This window comes from Engraulis encrasicolus, chromosome 1 (assembly GCF_034702125.1).
Source record: "Engraulis encrasicolus isolate BLACKSEA-1 chromosome 1, IST_EnEncr_1.0, whole genome shotgun sequence".
Taxonomy (NCBI): Eukaryota; Metazoa; Chordata; class Actinopteri; order Clupeiformes; family Engraulidae; genus Engraulis; species Engraulis encrasicolus.
This window is the reverse complement of record NC_085857.1, coordinates 56,176,342-56,195,174: the sequence shown is the minus strand read 5'-3', so window position 1 is coordinate 56,195,174 and position 18,833 is coordinate 56,176,342. Positions and strand designations below refer to the sequence as shown.

The window sequence follows — 18,833 nt, the reverse complement described above, 5'->3', positions numbered from 1 at the left end:
GGTACCTTTAACATTTGGTGGCAGCGGAAAAGGTAACCAGTGTCAAGTGAGCAAGCACTCAGTGAAGCATGAACTCTCAAGGTGGCGTAGCGCCATCTACTGGAGAAGCGGCGAAAGACCTGGGAGCCAAGCCGAAGCGTGAGGCGACGTCAAGGCCATCCTTTGCAGTGCCCGATGACCAGACGGATCGTCTGGAGCTGCGGGTGTAGTCGGTCCTTGAGGTGCAGCATAGACGGCAGGAGCGGCTGGACGTGGACGTTCAGCGAGAAGATCACAGATGGAAGTGTCGGAAGCACCAATTTCTCCAGCTACAGCGGTTGGTGAATGGGGATGAAGCAAGTGCACTGCCGGTGAACCAGCCGGTGGAAGAATTGCAGAGACTGAATCCCCCTACCTCTCGCCCCTCATCAGCTGAAGACATGCGCCTCCAGATGCCTCCACTAGATGTCTCCACTCCTCAACCGCCAACGGATCAAGACCGACAAGCCGACTTGCAAAGCTCCCTCAACACTACTAACCTCGGGCTTGACCATGACTCCTCATCTTCCATGTGGACGGAAGGCACTAAGAATGTCTCCCGTCGAAGAAGACCCACTCTACACCCCATCAAGCAGACTGTGACCCGGGTTCCAGCGCACCTGATCAACGCACTGAAGCAACAGGTCCAGGGCCCGCTGGAGGTGGGTGTGATTCATCCATCGCATGAGGGGCTTCATTTCAAGCATTGGCTGTTGGCATTTACCTTTGCGGCCATTCAAGTTGCCGGGCAGTACCGACCTGGTAAGGTCAGTGTAACAGCAGCACTCCTCTCGCGCCATGATATGGGTGCTCCGTCTTAAGGAGGGGGGTGTGTGACGGGGCAACCATGCACCGTCACTGCAGCCAGGTGCTGCTAATTATTGAGACTCTTGCCATGAACATTTTATGTGCACTCTGGACAATTGTTTGCTTTCCGTGTTTTCTAATTATGTTTGGAATTTGCATTAGGCTCTCCGCAACATTACATTTACCAATCAGTTCTGCCATTATTCTCCTGTAGTGGTCTAAGCGCGTGTTAAAACAAACACTACTGTGAGTTACAAATGCTAGCATCATCACCATTATTGCAACCTCTTCCAGTTAAAAACATTTCATAACTTCATCCCATTTTGTCTTTAGTTAAAATGACCACACAAAGTACAAAATAGTTTATTAAGTTATTCATTTAAAACCATTTCATGAGCAAGACCAAACATTTCCATCTTACCATCTCTGTAGCACCTGGTCCGTCATCTAAAAGAGTCTGGACTGCTTCAGGTTCAAAATAAAAGTATTCACTTCCTGTAGTTTACAGGAAGTGGACGGTATGAGTATTTTAAAATGTATTATTAGGCTGTAAGGTTAATATTTGCATGGTCAAATATCAGCTGTGGTGTCTTAAAACATTTGTGTATTTATTTCATGTTTTCATGATTATGTTTAGGCTGTTTAAAGCATTAATAGTTTATTTCACCTCAGGCACCCCTGTTATGTCAGTGCAGGTTGGTATGGTCCAATTCCTGTCACGTGACCAAGGGGTTCAAATGGTGACGGTTTCATTCTGTTGGGAGAGTTGCTGATGGTAAGACATGTGTCTTGAGCTCTCACCCAGAGGTTTGGACTTGATTGGCTGATGTTAGCTTTGTTCATTTCCACCTCTTGACTGCATTTAGTCATTATCTTTTTTTGTTTTGGTTATCATACCATTTTTGTTTGTACACGTTTTTAAAGTCCTTTTCTTTGTAGTTTAGTTATTGTCTACCTTTTGTTGGAGTGATGCCTCATGGCCTTCTTTGGCTGTCAAGTAAAATAAACAACCCATCATCTGAGAACGTGTTTGTGTCTTCCTGAGTGCTCAACAACTGCTCTAAGACTGCTGGGCGACGGTACCTTTAACAATCGCAATCGAAAGGGTGGGCAAAGTCTTGTTGGTATTTTATTATTGCTATATATGTCTAGTTTATGAATTGGTATGATAACCTTTGCAGAACAGTAGCTTTATCATATTTATCATGCATTTCTTATTTTAACCATTTTACACTAAAAACGCCTAGGCTAATTTGCTAATATCTTGATAAATTGAACATAAAAATGACTGTGAGGTAAATATATTTATAGGAAAAGTTGTTATACAAAATTCTTAGATAGTTCAAAGGGCACGTTACACATATTTCCCACTTAATTTAGTTCAGGCCCCCATTTTCACTGACTTTTCATTTGAAAATGAGGGTTTATTTCTCAACTTCTATGCATCACCACACAATTTTCCCAGTACATTACAATACAGGTGGGTTTTGTATAACAAGTTTCCTTAAAAGTTATCTTTCATTATCCAAACAAAGTGTAATGTATTTAAATGTGAACTAATTTACATACACACTCGAATTTGATATGTAGACAAAGACCTATTGGATAAAGCAGAGACTACACATTTTACATNGACTAAGGATGTTTGGAGAGGATAAAGTCACTTTTTGTACCATGCTGTTGTTGAGAGTGTACTACACTATACAATCCGGTGCCATGCACAGACATTTTTGGGGGCAGGTGCTCAAGGTGGGGGCGGGGGGCATGTGGAGTTTCCTTGCTAGGTTAGAACAGGAGTGGGGGAGCCGTTTTCATTCGTGGGCCACTTCAAATTTTATAAAAGGCTGCACTATGAACACAAATCAGGATTTCCCCCTGCAGTTTAGGCCTATATTGAAGGGCACCTTCACAACAGACCCCACCTCCTCTAGGTCCCCTGAAAACATAACTTAATTGTATTGCAAATTCAATTTCTAAGAGTTCTTTACAAAGCATGTCAAATTCCATGTGAAACAGCATAAGATTAAAATTACATCAGGGGCCGTAAACGGCCCTTGAGACATAAGTTAGATTCCCCACCCTTGTATTATAAACTATATTATATCAGTGGGAATTGTCACATGCTTTTGATCTCAAGAATTTCTACCGTAGATGATCATGCCAATATGGAACACATTGTGACAAAATAACAAGAACTTTCAAAAAGGGCCTTTTTTTCATCCACTACTGCGAAGGGGCAGGTGCTTTAGCACCACCAAGTCCGTTCCTAGATCTGTGCATGCCTATGATACAATCACTTGGGTTTGGAAATCCAACAGTAAAAGTAAAGTCCCAAATCAACAGACTGACCCGCTCTGCACTGGGATCACCCCACCTTCCAAGCAACATACTGTATGAAGAGTCCAGAGAGCAGGCCAGTAATGGGGAATAACAGATTACATGTTTCACGATTACATTATTAACAATCAAAAAATTGAAGAGTTGCATTCCCTTACAGTTACTGCTTCAGTGTCTGGTAATTAAAGTACATTTACTATGTGAAAATAAGTGATGGTTTCTAGATTCATATGTTATGCTATTCTCAGATTTTGATCATTCCACACATTACCAGAAACCCAGAGAAAACACATAATGTGCATGCGTGTTGGTGTGGCAGTGGCTGTGTGTCTGTGCCTGACAGATGGAGTTGACTCTATGATTCTGCTTGCATTTGTCTCCTTCTGCTCAAATATCTACCTTCATATGGCTGTCCCTGCTGGTAACTCTTGTAATATCGTCTGAGTTTCCCAAAAACACTTAAGTAGTAATAAGTAGTACTTAAACATGAGGCACCCTTTAGACAATAGCAGGGATAGACATCAATTCAAGTTTATACAATACCTTTTCTTGTACATACATGCTTGAACATAACACATGTGTGAGGAAAAAGGCCTATATACACTTTTAGTGGTGATGTGTATATTCCTGATATACTGACAAGGGGCCGCCTCATACTTAAGTTCTTTAACCTACAGTAATTGCATTTGCTGAAATTACTGTAATTGAGTACTTTGATGAGTAACTTGTAATTTCCAAAGTAGTTATTAAAATGGGTGATTTTATTTTTACTCAAATTACAATTTGGCCCAAGTATTTTACTTATATCTCTGTCTTGAGTACTGAGGAAGGCAAAATTGAAATAAAGGGGAACAGCTGTCAGACATGAAGGGAAATTGTGTGTTATTACCATTTACCATTATATACCATTGAGCTATTTTGGACTAATCTATTGGATGACTCTAGGGCCCGCCGGCCCAATACCATTAGTCCGACAGCCCATAGATGGTACACAATAGAGTTGCAAGCAACTGGCTGAGAATAGTAGAGCACACACCAGGGACTAGATCTGAGGGAGTAGCAACGCAGCCTGAAAACTGTTTTTTAGAAGATATACAAGACTTATTATTTATTAACAAAACTTATTCATGAATTTAATCTCACAACTGGGAATTAAATTAAATCCACCAGACTATTTCCTTTGGTAGACTTCCCCGCCTTTGAAATGGAAGGTCCCAGACCCAAACACAATGAAATCCAGACCCCTAAATTCAGAGTAATGGGCTGTTGTATCAATGAGCTGACCCTCGGCCTGCAACTTTGCCACAACAGGGCACACAGAATTTTGTTGTCACGATCGAAGCCAGGTTTTTGGAAGATGGCATGTGTAGAGATAGACAGAGGTCACGAAGAGTGCTATTTAACCCTTTACGATGCGGCTTTATAAATGTATTGTTACCAGTGTGGTAATGATCAAGTCGTGGTGCATTACTAAAGGGCCTGTGTTGTGTCATAGCATTGTAGTGCTATGGTTGTTACATTTCAATGACTATTACAGCGAGCCACTGGAGGTACGGCGCGCATTAAGGGGCTACGGAAAGCGATAGAAAGACAAACTGAAAGTAACTAACTTCTACTCAAATTACATTTTTAAAGTATTTTTTAAAAACTTTTACTCAAGTACACTTTTAAAGAGGTAATTTTACTTCTACTTTGAGTAGAATTTGAACCAAGTAATGGTATTTTACTGTTTTTACTTAATTACATTCTTTAGTATTCTTTCTACCTCTGATGGCCTCCTACTGCAAATGAGCCTGGCAACAGGCCAATTCACTCTTGACTGAAAACGCTCAACTACATTATAACAACATTGCTAACAATGCAGGAAGTCTTAGGTAACCGATTAAGACTTGGCCATTACCATTTGGTGACAATAAGGTTATAACAGAGGGACTGCGTTACAACCTTAAAGCCAGCCGGTCGAGGTGCACCACATGACAGCCAGGGTACACCACGTGACAGTTTTCTTGAACTACTTGTACCCAGTGCGAATTTTCTAATGTAAGGGGGAAGAGGCTAGGGCTACAATAGAAAAATAATGTAAAGTAAATATAAAAAATAATCATAAAAACACAAAAGGACAGTGCAGGCCGTGGAAAGCTCAGAGCCTTAAAGCTCACAATGAGATCAGAGCTCTTTCAAACAGTTTTTCATAAGCTGGGACAGGACTTTGAGCTGTCCATGGATGTATTCATGAAGCATTTAGGTGCCAACTCTACATAGCATCGACAAATACGTAGAACATACATACAACCCGCTACCAGCTTTTCTGCACTCAGCATGGAGAGTGTGAATCAAGCCAACTTCCACCATGTGAGGACTGCCTCCTCATGCATGCTATGTTTGCCAACTATCAGGCTGGCATCTTGAGAGCAAGTCTTCAGCAGCATCCACAAATCCCAAGAACACTTGACCATGGCTGGGCCAACTATGAAAATGACCAGCTCACTATACAGTGAATGTGGCAATCTCCAGCCCCTGAGGCAGTGCTACAACTGATGTCTTGCAAGTGCAGCCATCAATGTAAACTGCAGGATTGCCAATGTCTGAGAAGTAGCTCAAAATGCACAACCCTCTAAAAACTTAAGACATGCGTATATCAGCATGAAGAGGATCATCATGGTGACATATTTACAGATGCTTACTGGACTGAGTCAGATCTTGAGGACTGAAATAATGCTCTTTAGCTTATTTTAATATGCTTAATGTGTATTTGTTCATGGTGTTTGTTCATGTTATTCTTGCTATTGCAGGACAAGTTTAATTTTAAAAAACGATTTCATATGTTGTCATTTTTATCACATTTTCTCATTCACATATAGCTTAGGTGATTCTATTAGGTCTATTGGTATGGTCTAACAACCTTTTTGGGGTCTTGATTGAAGGGAAAGCATCTCTGAGGAAATGTAAGCACCCTGTGTGGTCAACAAACTGCATAATAACAAAGAACAACAATAGAGTTTTCACATTTCCGTTTTACTGGTCCACCATTTCAACGCATGATCTTTCACTAACTACCTCTTTGCAATGGTTATCATGCCATATTAATGTACAGTATATGGTTATCACATGTCAGTATGTGTTTGTTCATTATGTTTTTGGTGTTGTTTCGTTGTTGAGGGAAAAGAAAAAAACGGATATCATATGTTATCCTTTTTATCACATTTTGTCATTCACACATTGCTGAGGTGATTCTATTAGGCCTATTAGTGTGGTCTAACAACCCCTGTAGGGTCTTAATAGAAGGGAAAGCATCCCTGAGGTAATTCAAGCACCCTGTGTGGTCAACAAACTACATAATAGTAAAGAACCACAATACCGATTTTCACATTTCCATTTTACTGGTGCACCATTTCAACACATGATAACTACCAAAAAGCTACCTGTTTGTAATGGTTATCATGCCAAAATGTTTACTTGAGATGTCCAAGAAGTCAAAAAAACAGATTAGAACTTGCCCACCCGTTCGATTGCGAGAGGTCAATTTTTGGGTCCTGGCTCAAGGCCTAACTAGGGTGACCAGCTGTCCGGACTTTGGCCGGACAACCCCGCCCCTTAACTTTCTAACCTAGCGTCCTCGCGCGCACCCATTGCTTCGACTTGCCGAATCCCCGCCTCCGTGGAGAAAACAGTGAAGTTGGCATTCTAAACTGTAGGCAGAAATCAGGGAACAGCGCTGCCATCTTACCTCAGACTAACTCAGCTGCCAACAACAGTTTTACTTGTAAAACAATATTTTTGGGGGGAAGGATTTTCGCATTTCATTACCTCACTCCGATAAAGGAGTCATCAGTACCACTAACTTAATAGCCTATTGTATCAGAGACGGCAGGTTACGATAGACAAATCCTTCCGTTGTTGTCCGTGTAGGCTATTCCATATATATTTTTTTAAATGTATTTTGGGTAGTCATGCATTCGTAGGCCTAATAGCCAACAATTAATTTGATTTACTTTACTCAAAGTTGGTCAGAAGTCTGTTTATCAGCGGTGTTTTAAGGGAGGCAAACCGCTTCTGTCAACCTTTTTTTTTTCATGCAGACGACTAACAACACGAGCTCAAAATACAGACAGCGCCCGTGCAGAAAGACGTTTCTTTGCCCTGTTTGTAAAGTTGTGAGAACCCTCGTATCGTTGTAAAGGCATTTAGCGTATGCGTTGCCACCAGTGCAGGAAAAAATAGGAAACAGACAGTAGGCAATAATATAGTTGCCTTATTTAACTTTCACACAGTCAGTTAATGAACTTCATATAGGGCTATTGCACGGAGATTTCCCCGACATAAGGCGACAGCAATACAGTTAATTCGCTGTGCGAAGTCTGGGGTTATATCTGGAGTAACATGGCGGCCGCAGATATCGGAAACGTGACCGACTGTCAAGGTCTAGTTTGCGTCAATGAATTGAAAAACGAAATGCACACGGTTACTCAAGGCATTTTTCTACAAGGCCCGGATGTNCATGATTTAACACACCCTCGTTTTTTCTTAAAAACCTGAATTCACAGTTGCACTGCTAAAAAAAAATCGTAGTCACACATTAAATTGAACGTGGACATAATTTACCACTTATTTAGGCGCGGAAAAAAAATGGGGACACTTCTGGTTACATTCGGGACAATAGGCCTACAAAGTGGAATTCGGGACCAGAACAATAGGAAAAGTTTGGAGGGCTACGGTGTTTTTGGTTGGTAGGCTACTCCGAAGGTGCTCTTTGGTCAAAAAATAGGATGCAAAAGCAACTAGAATGGGCACTCGGTAGAGCGCAAACCTTCGCCTACGCCACTTATTTTTTTCTGGCCATCTTCAAAGTGTGGGGCATAACATTCTCCAAATTTTGGTGTTAGTTTCATTTAAATCGGACCGGAATATCGTAATATTACATTTTTGGCCTCTTATTCAATTCAGCATGCACACGTTCTTCTGGCATATAGTGCTTGGCAAAGAAAAACGTTTTTGACCTTTTCGTGACCTTGACCTTGACCTTTGACCCAATCACTCCCAAAAAGTAATCGGTTGTTCCTTGGGTCATGACCAATCATCCCACTAAATGTCATAAAAATCAGCTCAATTTACGTTTTGACCTTTTCGTGACCTTGACCTTGACCTTTGACCCAATCACTCCCAAAAAGTAATTGATTGTTCCTTGGGTCATGACCAATCATCCCACTAAATTTCATAAAAATCGGCTCAATTTACGTTTTTGACCTTTTCGTGACCTTGACCTGGACCTTTGACCTTTGACCCAATCACTCCCAAAAAGTAATTGATTGTTCCTTGGGTCATGACCAGTCATCCCACTAAATTTCATAAAAATCGGCTGAATGTACGTTTTTGACCTTTTTGTGACCTTGACCTTTGACCCAATCACTCCCAAAAACGAATCAATTGTTCCTTGGGTCATGACCAATCATCCCACTAAATTTCATAAAAATCGGCTCAGTTCTGTCTGAGTTATACGAAGTACAAACAAACATTTTGACCTTGACCTTTGACCTTTGACCCAATCACTCCCAAAAACTAATCGATTCTTCCTTGGGTTCCTAACTTTGACTGAGTTATACGAAGTACAAACAAACAAACAAACAGACATATTGACAAACTAGAATGGGCACTCGGTAGAGCGCAAACCTTCGCCTACGCCACTTATTTTTTTCTGGCCATCTTCAGAGTGTGGGGCATAACATTCTCCAAATTTTGGTGTTAGTTTCATTTAAATCGGACTGGAATATCGTAATATTACATTTTTGGCCCAGTCTTGACCTCTTATTCAATTCAGCATGCACACGTTCTTCTGGCATATAGTGCTTGGCAAAGAAAAACGTTTTTGACCTTTTCGTGACCTTGACCTTGACCTTTGACCCAATCACTCCCAAAAAGTAATCGATTGTTCCTTGGGTCATGACCAATCATCCCAGTAAATTTCATAAAAATCGGCTCAATTTACGTTTTTGACCTTTTCGTGACCTTGACCTTTGACCCAATCACTCCCAAAAAGTAATCGAGTGTTCCTTGGGTCATGACCAATCATCCCACTAAATTTCATAAAAATCGGCTCAATTTACGTTTTTGACCTTTTCGTGACCTTGACCTTTGACCTTTGACCCAATCACTCCCAAAAAGTAATCGATTGTTCCTTGGGTCATGACCAATCATCCCACTAAATTTCATAAAAATCGGCTCAATTTACGTTTTTTACCTTTTCGTGACCTTGACCTTGTAGTCAGGGTCATTTTTCCAAAAAGTTGACACCTGAAGGCAAATCGTGTTAATTTTCGGCATACAACTGATTTAGGGGTATTCAAGGGTGCTGAATCCAAATCTGCCGTATGCCGGACGCAAAAATGTACCGAAATGCCTCAAACGGGCAAAATCCAATATGGCCGCCGCCGCCACCGTGTTAAAATCCTGCAATCACTTTTCTTTTGGACTAAATAAGGTATGAATTTGAAAATAGCACTTATTTTTATGTTTTCAGACATGGGGAAAGCCATTATGTCATCAGATTTAAGCTCAGCTTGGAAGAAAATGCTTATGCCATTGGCTGGCAGCCATTTTAAAAGCAGAGAGCCTCATATTGTCAGCGATTTTTAAATTTTTTACTAATCTTTCAAGATTCACAGAAAAAAATGCTCTTTGTCTCTGTGAACACAAATACTACAGAAAACTACACTGCACTGTGTACGTTCACCTGGAAAAAGAAGTTTGTGTCTACTTTTTTCCATTCTTTAGTTATGGGCAGTAGAACATGGGATGACACCACAAAAAAACACTGATTTTTGACCCCAAAATACTGCACTTCTCTCTGCCAATATCTTTAAGGACATATTGTCTTTGATAGTGTTCATGTTTGATGTGCAACATTTTCAGGGGGTTTGAAGGGTGCTTAATGCCAATATGATAAATGTATATTCCCATAGTACATCAAAATGAAGGAATCCAATATGGCCGCCGTCACCAGTCTACAGTGTACGTTTCTTTGATTACACAAGGTAAACTCTTAAGTACATTATGTAGCATTAGGTTTTCATACAGGGAGAATTAATTTCCATATTCAGATTTAAGATATATATCAAAGGAAATTATTTCAATGTAGTCTGAATGCATGATTGCAACAGGAACATAGGGTGACACCACAAAAAACAATATTTTTTGACCCCAAAATACTGCACTTGTCTCATCTCCCACATTTCCCCAAGTGTCTTTGATAGTGTTCATGTTTGATATGCAGCATTTTCAGGGGTTTTGAAGGGTGCTTAATTCAAATATTCAAATATGCTGTGTATTAGGCTCAAAACCTCTCTAATAGGCCTACCTCAAAATGAATTAATCGAATATGGACGCCATCACCAGACAAGGTGGACTCTTAATTACATTGTAGATATAGGTTGTCATACATGGAGAATTCATCTCCATACTCAGATTTAAGATTAGAATCAAAGGACATGATTTCATAGGTTGAATTCATGTTTACAAGTGACAGTTGACTTTCATGTCAATAAGCTGTTCTTTTGAATGAAAATGTTTTCTCTACTTCCACTTTTATTTTAATGCTTATTATAACATGATGCAATATGTCCACCTCAATCCACCTCTTCCATTATGAGACAAATGTACACACATAAGTCTGAATGTGCCTAAATATAATATGCACATCTACATTTTGTGCAGTAGGAATTCATTGTTTGCTGATTTTATTGCGGTGCTTACATTATATCTTTGGATGGTGGAAAGGTGAAACGTGGATCAAAACAGTTCATGTTATTGTGAGGAATTTACTTGATATATGTTAACTCCTTCCCAACCATTAGGCCTATCAACCTCCTCCTCTCCAGTGATTTGGCAGGACACACAATATCATGCACTGCATGGCACTTTTGCTGCAAATGCAACAAAAGCAAAGTATGGCGTTTTGCAATGATCAGTCCTATCTAATTCAGATGTCACATGGTTACATAAAATGCCCCACATTATCAAATATCTATATTGAGTCAGGCCCACATACACCTTCCTATCCTCCTGCCAGTCACCGAAGTGGGATGGGTGGTATTAACAGGGCTTTAGTCCCACTGCTCCTGTATCTGCCACTTATACATGGGTTATCATTGTTTATTAACACAATGTTATAAAGAGGGACAAGACACTGGCAGCCAACCACGTGAGCTAATTTTTTTTGACAGACAGCGGTTTCCAACAATCAGAGGCTGAGTTGTGCGCGGCTAGGTTCGCAGTCAGGTTATAAACAAAATTTAGAACCAATGTATTCTCAAGGCACACACAGACATCACAACTTGTGCTTGCCTCATCCAACACTGCATCTGCAAGAAGTGGCATGGAGTACATGGAGTCAAGCAGTTGCTGCAATTCAGCAACTCCAGGAGGGGTGATTAGGAATAGGTTAACTTAGTATACCAAGTAAACAATTTTGGTTAGAGTAGAGGAGGGTGACTGTATGTGCATATATATTTGGTATATATAATATATAAACTGGTATCAGAAGTAGTGTGGAGTCAAGTCTCTTGACGGAAATACGTAGGATGCTGCGCAAGGCTAATAGAAATGGGCACCCTCGTCTTTCTCACAGCACATGAACACAATATTCAAAAAAGGACATTCCAAGTCAGCAAGGACATTCTGATGTTTGATACCTCCTCCTCGTATAACTTAACCCATTGTGTCCTGGAAACACATATAGGTTTTTCAGGATCTTGAGATTTTAGCTGTTTTATTAACTATGTGGGTATGTTAGAGCTGAATGAACACATTACAATGCAAGGGGAGGGTATTGTATTGCTTTTAAATGTAACTCATTTCATGTTTGTATGTGCTTCGGAGGCTGAGACATTGCGGATTTAATAGGAAGAGGACATCCTTTCCCAAAAAGGGCTTAGGACAAAATGGGTTAATTAGCAGTCCATTTTTGAATAGTGTGTTCATGTGCTGTGAGAAAGACAGGGAAGTGCCCATTTCTGTGCCTCGGCACCTTAAAACTACCACTTGCTCTTCTGCCTGCCATTGGCTCTCTCTCTCTCCAGCTGAGCACCGTTATTGATACACTGCAGATGTACATTCCAGTATATTTTAACTAGGCCAATTTAAAGTCTATACTTGCACAATTCTACCAACAGAAGATAACAGACAGACTCCCTTTTCCTCCTGCTCCCCTGTTCAGCAGGGCTGGATCCCCACATGGCTGCATGCTGAGCCCCCATCTAAAGTCTATCTGTCCATGACTGCAGCATGACCAGCAAAAGGGACTGAAGGTGGCAGCCTGGTGTACAGAGACCGAGACAAATTTCTCTAACTCTGAATAAAAAGAAAACCAAAGAGATCATTGCTGCCTTCAGGAGGCACACCTATAGCGAGAATAGACCTAGCCCTCTCTGAACTTCCCACTGTCACAGAGCTAAAACATTGTCTTGGACATTATCCTGGTTCTGAGTTCTTGGGTCTGTACAGATGTATCATTGGCACTACAGATGTATCATCAAAGTAAGGACCAAAGACTAAAACCACATTTCACACACATGGACTGTCTGACTGTTCATTACAATCTCTTGTTCCCCTGATCTCCTTCCATCCTCCGGTTGTATGCAATAATTGATACAGTGCAATGTGTTGAGCTGAATTTTTGCCGTACGACAGAACAAAGGCCAGCCTTGTAATTAATGGTTATAATTGTCACAGAGTGGCCATCTCAGTTGAAATATGTACATTAAGCAAGACAATCTATGCAATAACTTTGGATGACTGATGTGCAATACCAGCCTGAGTATGTCCTTTATGTATATATTCACACACACACACACACACACACACACACACACACACACACACACACACACACACACACACACACACACACACACACACACACACACACACACACACACACACACTGCCGCTCCCTTATCTGTACACTCTATTCTATTCTATTCTATTCTATTCTATTCTATTCTATATATTATTCACATCAGTCTGCCTCTTGATCCCCTTTATAGGCCTAGATATAGAGTGATCTGAGCACAGCAATTAAACCGGCAAACATGAAGTAATTCCCATTTATTGTACAAAGGATAATATTAGAAAATATTCGATTTAGGGACTTTCAGACTCTTGTGTGCATTTATTTTTTATGGGTGAAGAGGTGTGGAAACATTGTGAGGTGGTTTGAGGTGGAAACATTTTTCATGGTATAATGCATTAAAAGTGTAATTGAAATAGGGAGAGATTTAAATACAAATGATCAATTTATGGAAAAGGTACTGTAATCTCCTGTTGCAAACATGAATTCAGTCTACACTGAAATAATTTCCTTTGATATCCATCTTAAATCTGAGTATGGAAATGAATTCTCCTTGTATGAAAACCTGATGCTACATAATGTACTTAAGAGTTTACCTTGTGTAATCAAAGAAACGTACACTGTAGACTGGTGACGGCGGCCATATTGGATTCCTTCATTTTGATGTACTATGGGAATTAAAGGCATTAAGCACCCTTCAAACCCCCTGAAAATGTTGTATATCAAACATGAACACTATCAAAGACAATATGTCCTTAAAGCAAAAATATGGGCAGTGAGAAGTGCAGTATTTTGGGGTCAAAAATCTGTGCTTTTTTTGGGGTCATCCCATGTTCTACTGCCCATAACTAAAGAATGGAAAAAGGTAGACACAAACTTCTTTTTTCAGGTGAAAGTAGACAGTTCAGTGCAGTTTTCTGTAGTATTTGTGTTCACAGAAACAAAGCGCATGTTTTTCTGTTGATCTTGAAAGATTAGTAAAAATGTTAAAAATCGTTGACAATATGAGGCTCTCTGCTTTTAAAATGACTGCCAGCCAATGACATAAGCATTTTCCTCCAATATGAGCTTAAATCTGATGACATAATGGCTTTCCCCATGTCTGAAAACATAAAAATAAGTGCTATTTTCAAATTCATACCTTATTTAGTCCAAAAGAAAAGTGATTGCAGGATTTTAACACTGTGGCGGCGGCCATATTGGATTTTGCCCGTTTTGAGGCATTTCGGTACATTTTTGCGTCCGGCATACGGCAGATTTGGATTCAGCACCCTTGAATACCCCTAAATCAGTTGTATGCCGAAAATTAACATGATTTGCCTTCAGGACCTTAAATAAGCACCTTTTCAGAAATCCTGCCTAGACTACTTTGACCTTTGACCCGATCACTCCCAAAAACTAATCGATTGTCCCTTGGGTCATGACCAATCATCCCACTAAATTTAATAAAAATCGGCTCAGTTCTGTTTGAGTTATACGAAGTACAAACAAACATTTTGACCTTGACCTTTGACCTTTGACCCAATCACTCCCAAAAACTAATCGATTGTTCCTTGGGTCATGACCAATCATCCCACAAAATTTCATAAAAATTGTCTCAGTTTTGACTGAGTTAGACGAAGTACAAACAGACATATTCACAAATAAATAAATAAATACACGGCGGGCAAAACATAACCTTCTGGCGAAGGTAATAAATACACGGCGGGCAAAACATAACCTTCTGGCGAAGGTAACAAAGTATCCAAGGCACTCTTCCCAAAAAAGTTAAAATAGCTTTATTAAATGGCTAAATCATTGTAGAAAAGTTAAAAACGCCACCATGTTTCGGCCAAGGAGTAACCTTCATCAGGGCAGAGTCAATACTGAAGCGTCACTGGCGCAGGTAACAAAAGAAAAGTTTGACAGGGGTTTGACGGGTGATTGACAGGTGGGTGGAAATTGGTCATGGCGCACTATTTTCACGTTTAGGAGAGCCCCCACATTGAGGGACAGACTGGTGAGAAGTTATACGCCGGCAAAAGAAAAAAGTACATGGTTACCTACGGTGACCAATGGCACTTTTAAATGTAGGCCCTAGACAATGTAATGTCTGCGACATTGTCTCTAAGACAAAAGGATTTACCCACCCTGTCACTCTTTCTACATACCCTACCAGGCACTTTATAAGTTGTATGTGTGGTTTACATTCTGCAATGTGGATTATGTGAGGCTTTTTACGTGGGGCGCACTAAGAGACGCTTCCGGGATCACCATTCTGAACATGAATATGCGGCACGGGTTGGTAACTGCGAATATGCTATGACAAGGCACTTTGTGGAGACCCACAATAACAAAACGGTTAAGTTCAGTGCTATGGGCATTGACTGTGTCCCTTCTACCCCTAGGAGAGGGGACAGACAAAAAATCAGAAAGAGAATAGGTAAATGCGACGTTAACTCCTGGACTGAATGATTCATTTGAGATGATGCCTTTTCTATAGTACACTGTGTTGTAATTTGGATTTGGTATAGGCGAACCCCCTTTTTATACTGTTTCATGAATACTGTATGGATTTTTTTGTTTCATTTTCATTTTTCATGCCTTTTCTCCTAGTTTTGTGTGTTTTTAGGACGAGGAGGAGGCGGTGCGTCATGACCAATTTCCGCCCACCTGTCAATCACCCGTCAAACTTTTCTTTTGTTACCTGCGCCAGTGACACTTTAGTATTGACTCTGCCCTGATGAAGGCCACTCTTTGGCCGAAACATGTTGGCATTTTTAACTTTTCTACAATGATTTAGCCATTTAATAAAGCTATTTTAACTTTATTGGGAAGAGTGCCTTGGATACTAAGGAAAAAAGTTAATTTCAAGCCCTCTATCTATCTATCTATCTATCTATCTATCTATCTATCTATCTATCTATCTTGTAGTGCATGTGGGTCGTTCAGTTGACCTGGGCACCAGTCCTACTCCAGCGATGTGTCACGTGTGCCAGCGCCAGATACACACCAGGGTCGTCTACAAGAGCGGCTTGTTCACATGGGCCATGTGTGGCCTGCTCATTTTGTTTGGGTAAGACAACACACACACACACACACACACGCACACAAAGCCCAACCTTTATATACATGTAGTGGGCTATACAGTATGTGCGGAATATTGTAATTATATTATTTATTTATCTCTTTCTCTCCATTCCTTTCTTCACTCCCACCCCCACCACCCCTCTCTCTCTCCCTCTCTCCCCCTCCCTCTGTCTCTCTCTCCCCCTCTCTCTCTCAGGCTGATGTTCGGCTGTTGCTTGATTCCCTTCTTCATTGACAGCTGCAAAGATGCCCACCACATCTGCCCACGCTGCAACACTCCGCTGTCTGTCAGCAAGAAATGTTAAAACACAATTTTTTTAACATAAAATCTTGATTCCGATTTTTTTTTTTATCACGATCTTCCATCGAAAAAATTAATAACAACCAAAAAAAGATAAACAGGCATTTATATACTTGCAATTAGTAGGCCAAATTAATTAATTAAATGTAAACACACTGATGACACTCGATTTGAGAGGGAGTTAGATCATTTAGTGGCATGTGCCAGTGACATGCGGAAGTGCCACAGTGTCCATTGTCAAACACATGTCCAGTCAAACACATGTCCATTGATTTTATATTAGAACCACAGACCTATTATTATTAATAATTATAGGCCCTAACTGTATTTATTATTAATAATTATTGTTTTTTAATAATTTATGTATTCTAGGTCTGTAATTACAACAATTAACGGGCATGTCAAGTGCGTTACGGTTGGGCATGTCAAGTTACGGTTACGGTTACTATGGCTACAGTGGCTACTACGATGTCGAACTGTGCCTAAACCAAAACTGATTCATAAACCTAACCTGTCAGTGAAAAATGTGTGTACAGTACACCAACCTATAAACATGCCGAACGGTGCCTAACCCAAAACTGATTCCTCAACCTAACCTGTCAGTGAAAAAATGTGTCACTGGCACATGCCGCATGTCACTGGCACATGGCCACATGCCACTAAAGGATCTAACTCCTACTGCTCGATTTCACCATTTCATATCGTCATATCGTCAACCCCTAACATACACACACACACACACACACGAACACACACACACAGTGAATCTGGTGTTGTGCAATGTGGTATCAATGCACAAATTTTCGTAGAAGTAAGGCTCCATATTTTATTTGTTTGTTTCTTATAGTAAAAAAGAGAAAAAGTTAGCTTCAACCATGATTTTCTGCTCTCACTTGTTTATTTAGGCCTATTTCCTGTGATGTGCCGGTTAAACACTTCTTCAGACGTGAAAACACATACAGTACACAAAACCATATATACAATTTCCATGTGATCGCATGATGCTCATTGCAAGTGTAAACATTTGTTCTCAATAATCAAGCTCATTGTCAGCTGATGACATTAAGTACAAAAACATTGAGAGTGACACGCCCTGAAGACACTAGTGACACTATTCATTCAGGGATCCCAATGGACAATCTGGCCGTAAAAAACAGAACAAGAGACAAAAACAACAATACTGTGCATACCCCATTCCCAGTATGTACAAACATACTCTTTGTTTCTTATTGTTATTGCCGTAGCCATAGCCGGAGCCATTTGTTCAGTTTTTGTTTAGGACACCTGTTGGCGAAATGTGGAACTTATTTTGGACTGAAATGTCTGCATTACAGTAATTGATGCACCGGTGGAGTGGAATGTCTGCATGAATTGATGCACCGGTCATCAGAGGTGTTATTTCTGGGTCCAGAAAGTAAAAACCCTGCCACCGTTTCCTTCCAACACTCCAATAAATAGCTGGTCTACATGTCTTGAGTGCTCAATAAGCAGGTGATTGAGCTGATTGGACCCTGAGATTGACACCTCTGCCGGTGAGCAATTAGTTATGTGTGTGGCTAAGACAATGCAATCGCTTGGAGCACTCATTCGTGGAGGCTGGACGTGTGGAACATGCCAGGAAGCACAAAAGTTTTTAATATATACATCTGTTTTAACCCATTTTAGCCTGGGGCACCTGCGAAAAATGCCTGCTGAATGTCTGCCATTTTTGGGAAAACGTGCCCTCAGCCTATGAAAATTTATATCTCAGCCTCCGAAACGCATAGAAATATGAAATAATTTGCATTTGAAATCTAAGCCTCCTCTTGCATTAGGAAATGTCCATTCTACTTTAACATGCCCCCATTTTTAATTAAAGACTCAAATCTCAAGAGCCTGAAAGCAGTGTATATGTCGCTCCAGGCGCCTAGGTCAATTTAGTGTATACACAGCATCAGGCTTAAATGGGTTAATGCTTTTAAAAATTTGATCGAGGACTTTGTTTGCTTATAGTTAGAGTAACGTGACAAGTTTGATGGAATTCATTCATGCTTGGAAAACACCAAGTGAAACAAAAAAACCCAAGTGCCTTCTTTGCACTATATGACACCATCATCAATATCATTAACATCTCTGTACGGGATATAGGAATTAAGTGATGGGAAAGGATGGAAATGGAGTAATGGATAAAGTGTATTAAATATAATTGTGATGATCCTGGCATACATGCTTCTGTGTTTGGACATTGCTGGGCCTCTGCAGTATGTTTGAATCCATGTGTCTGCTTGAATATGCCATATTATTTATTATGTATATGGTTGTGACGTCATCTTGTAGCGGCGCTTACGGGCGGGCACTGAATAAGCCAAAGTTCAGGCGCCAGACAGGCCTTTAAATCCTGTCATTAAATGATAAGCTTCCGTCAGCAAGTAAAATTATAAGACAAAAACGAACAACAAACCAAGGATTTAAACCAGCACG

General features: G+C 40.4%; 1 protein-coding gene across 1 annotated transcript in view; it reads left to right on the top strand.

Annotated features, from left to right (window-relative positions):
* si:dkeyp-75b4.8 (uncharacterized) overlaps positions 1-18,660 on the top strand; it is a 39,156-nt gene extending 20,496 nt beyond the window's left edge. Inside the window, exons 8-9 of the mRNA XM_063206947.1 lie at positions 15,917-16,058; positions 16,269-18,660. Of these exons, the coding sequence (XP_063063017.1) occupies positions 15,917-16,058; positions 16,269-16,377 (251 nt within the window). The 3' untranslated portion in view covers positions 16,378-18,660. The remainder of the gene's footprint in view (positions 1-15,916; positions 16,059-16,268) is intronic.
* Positions 18,661-18,833: the final 173 nt, after the last annotated feature.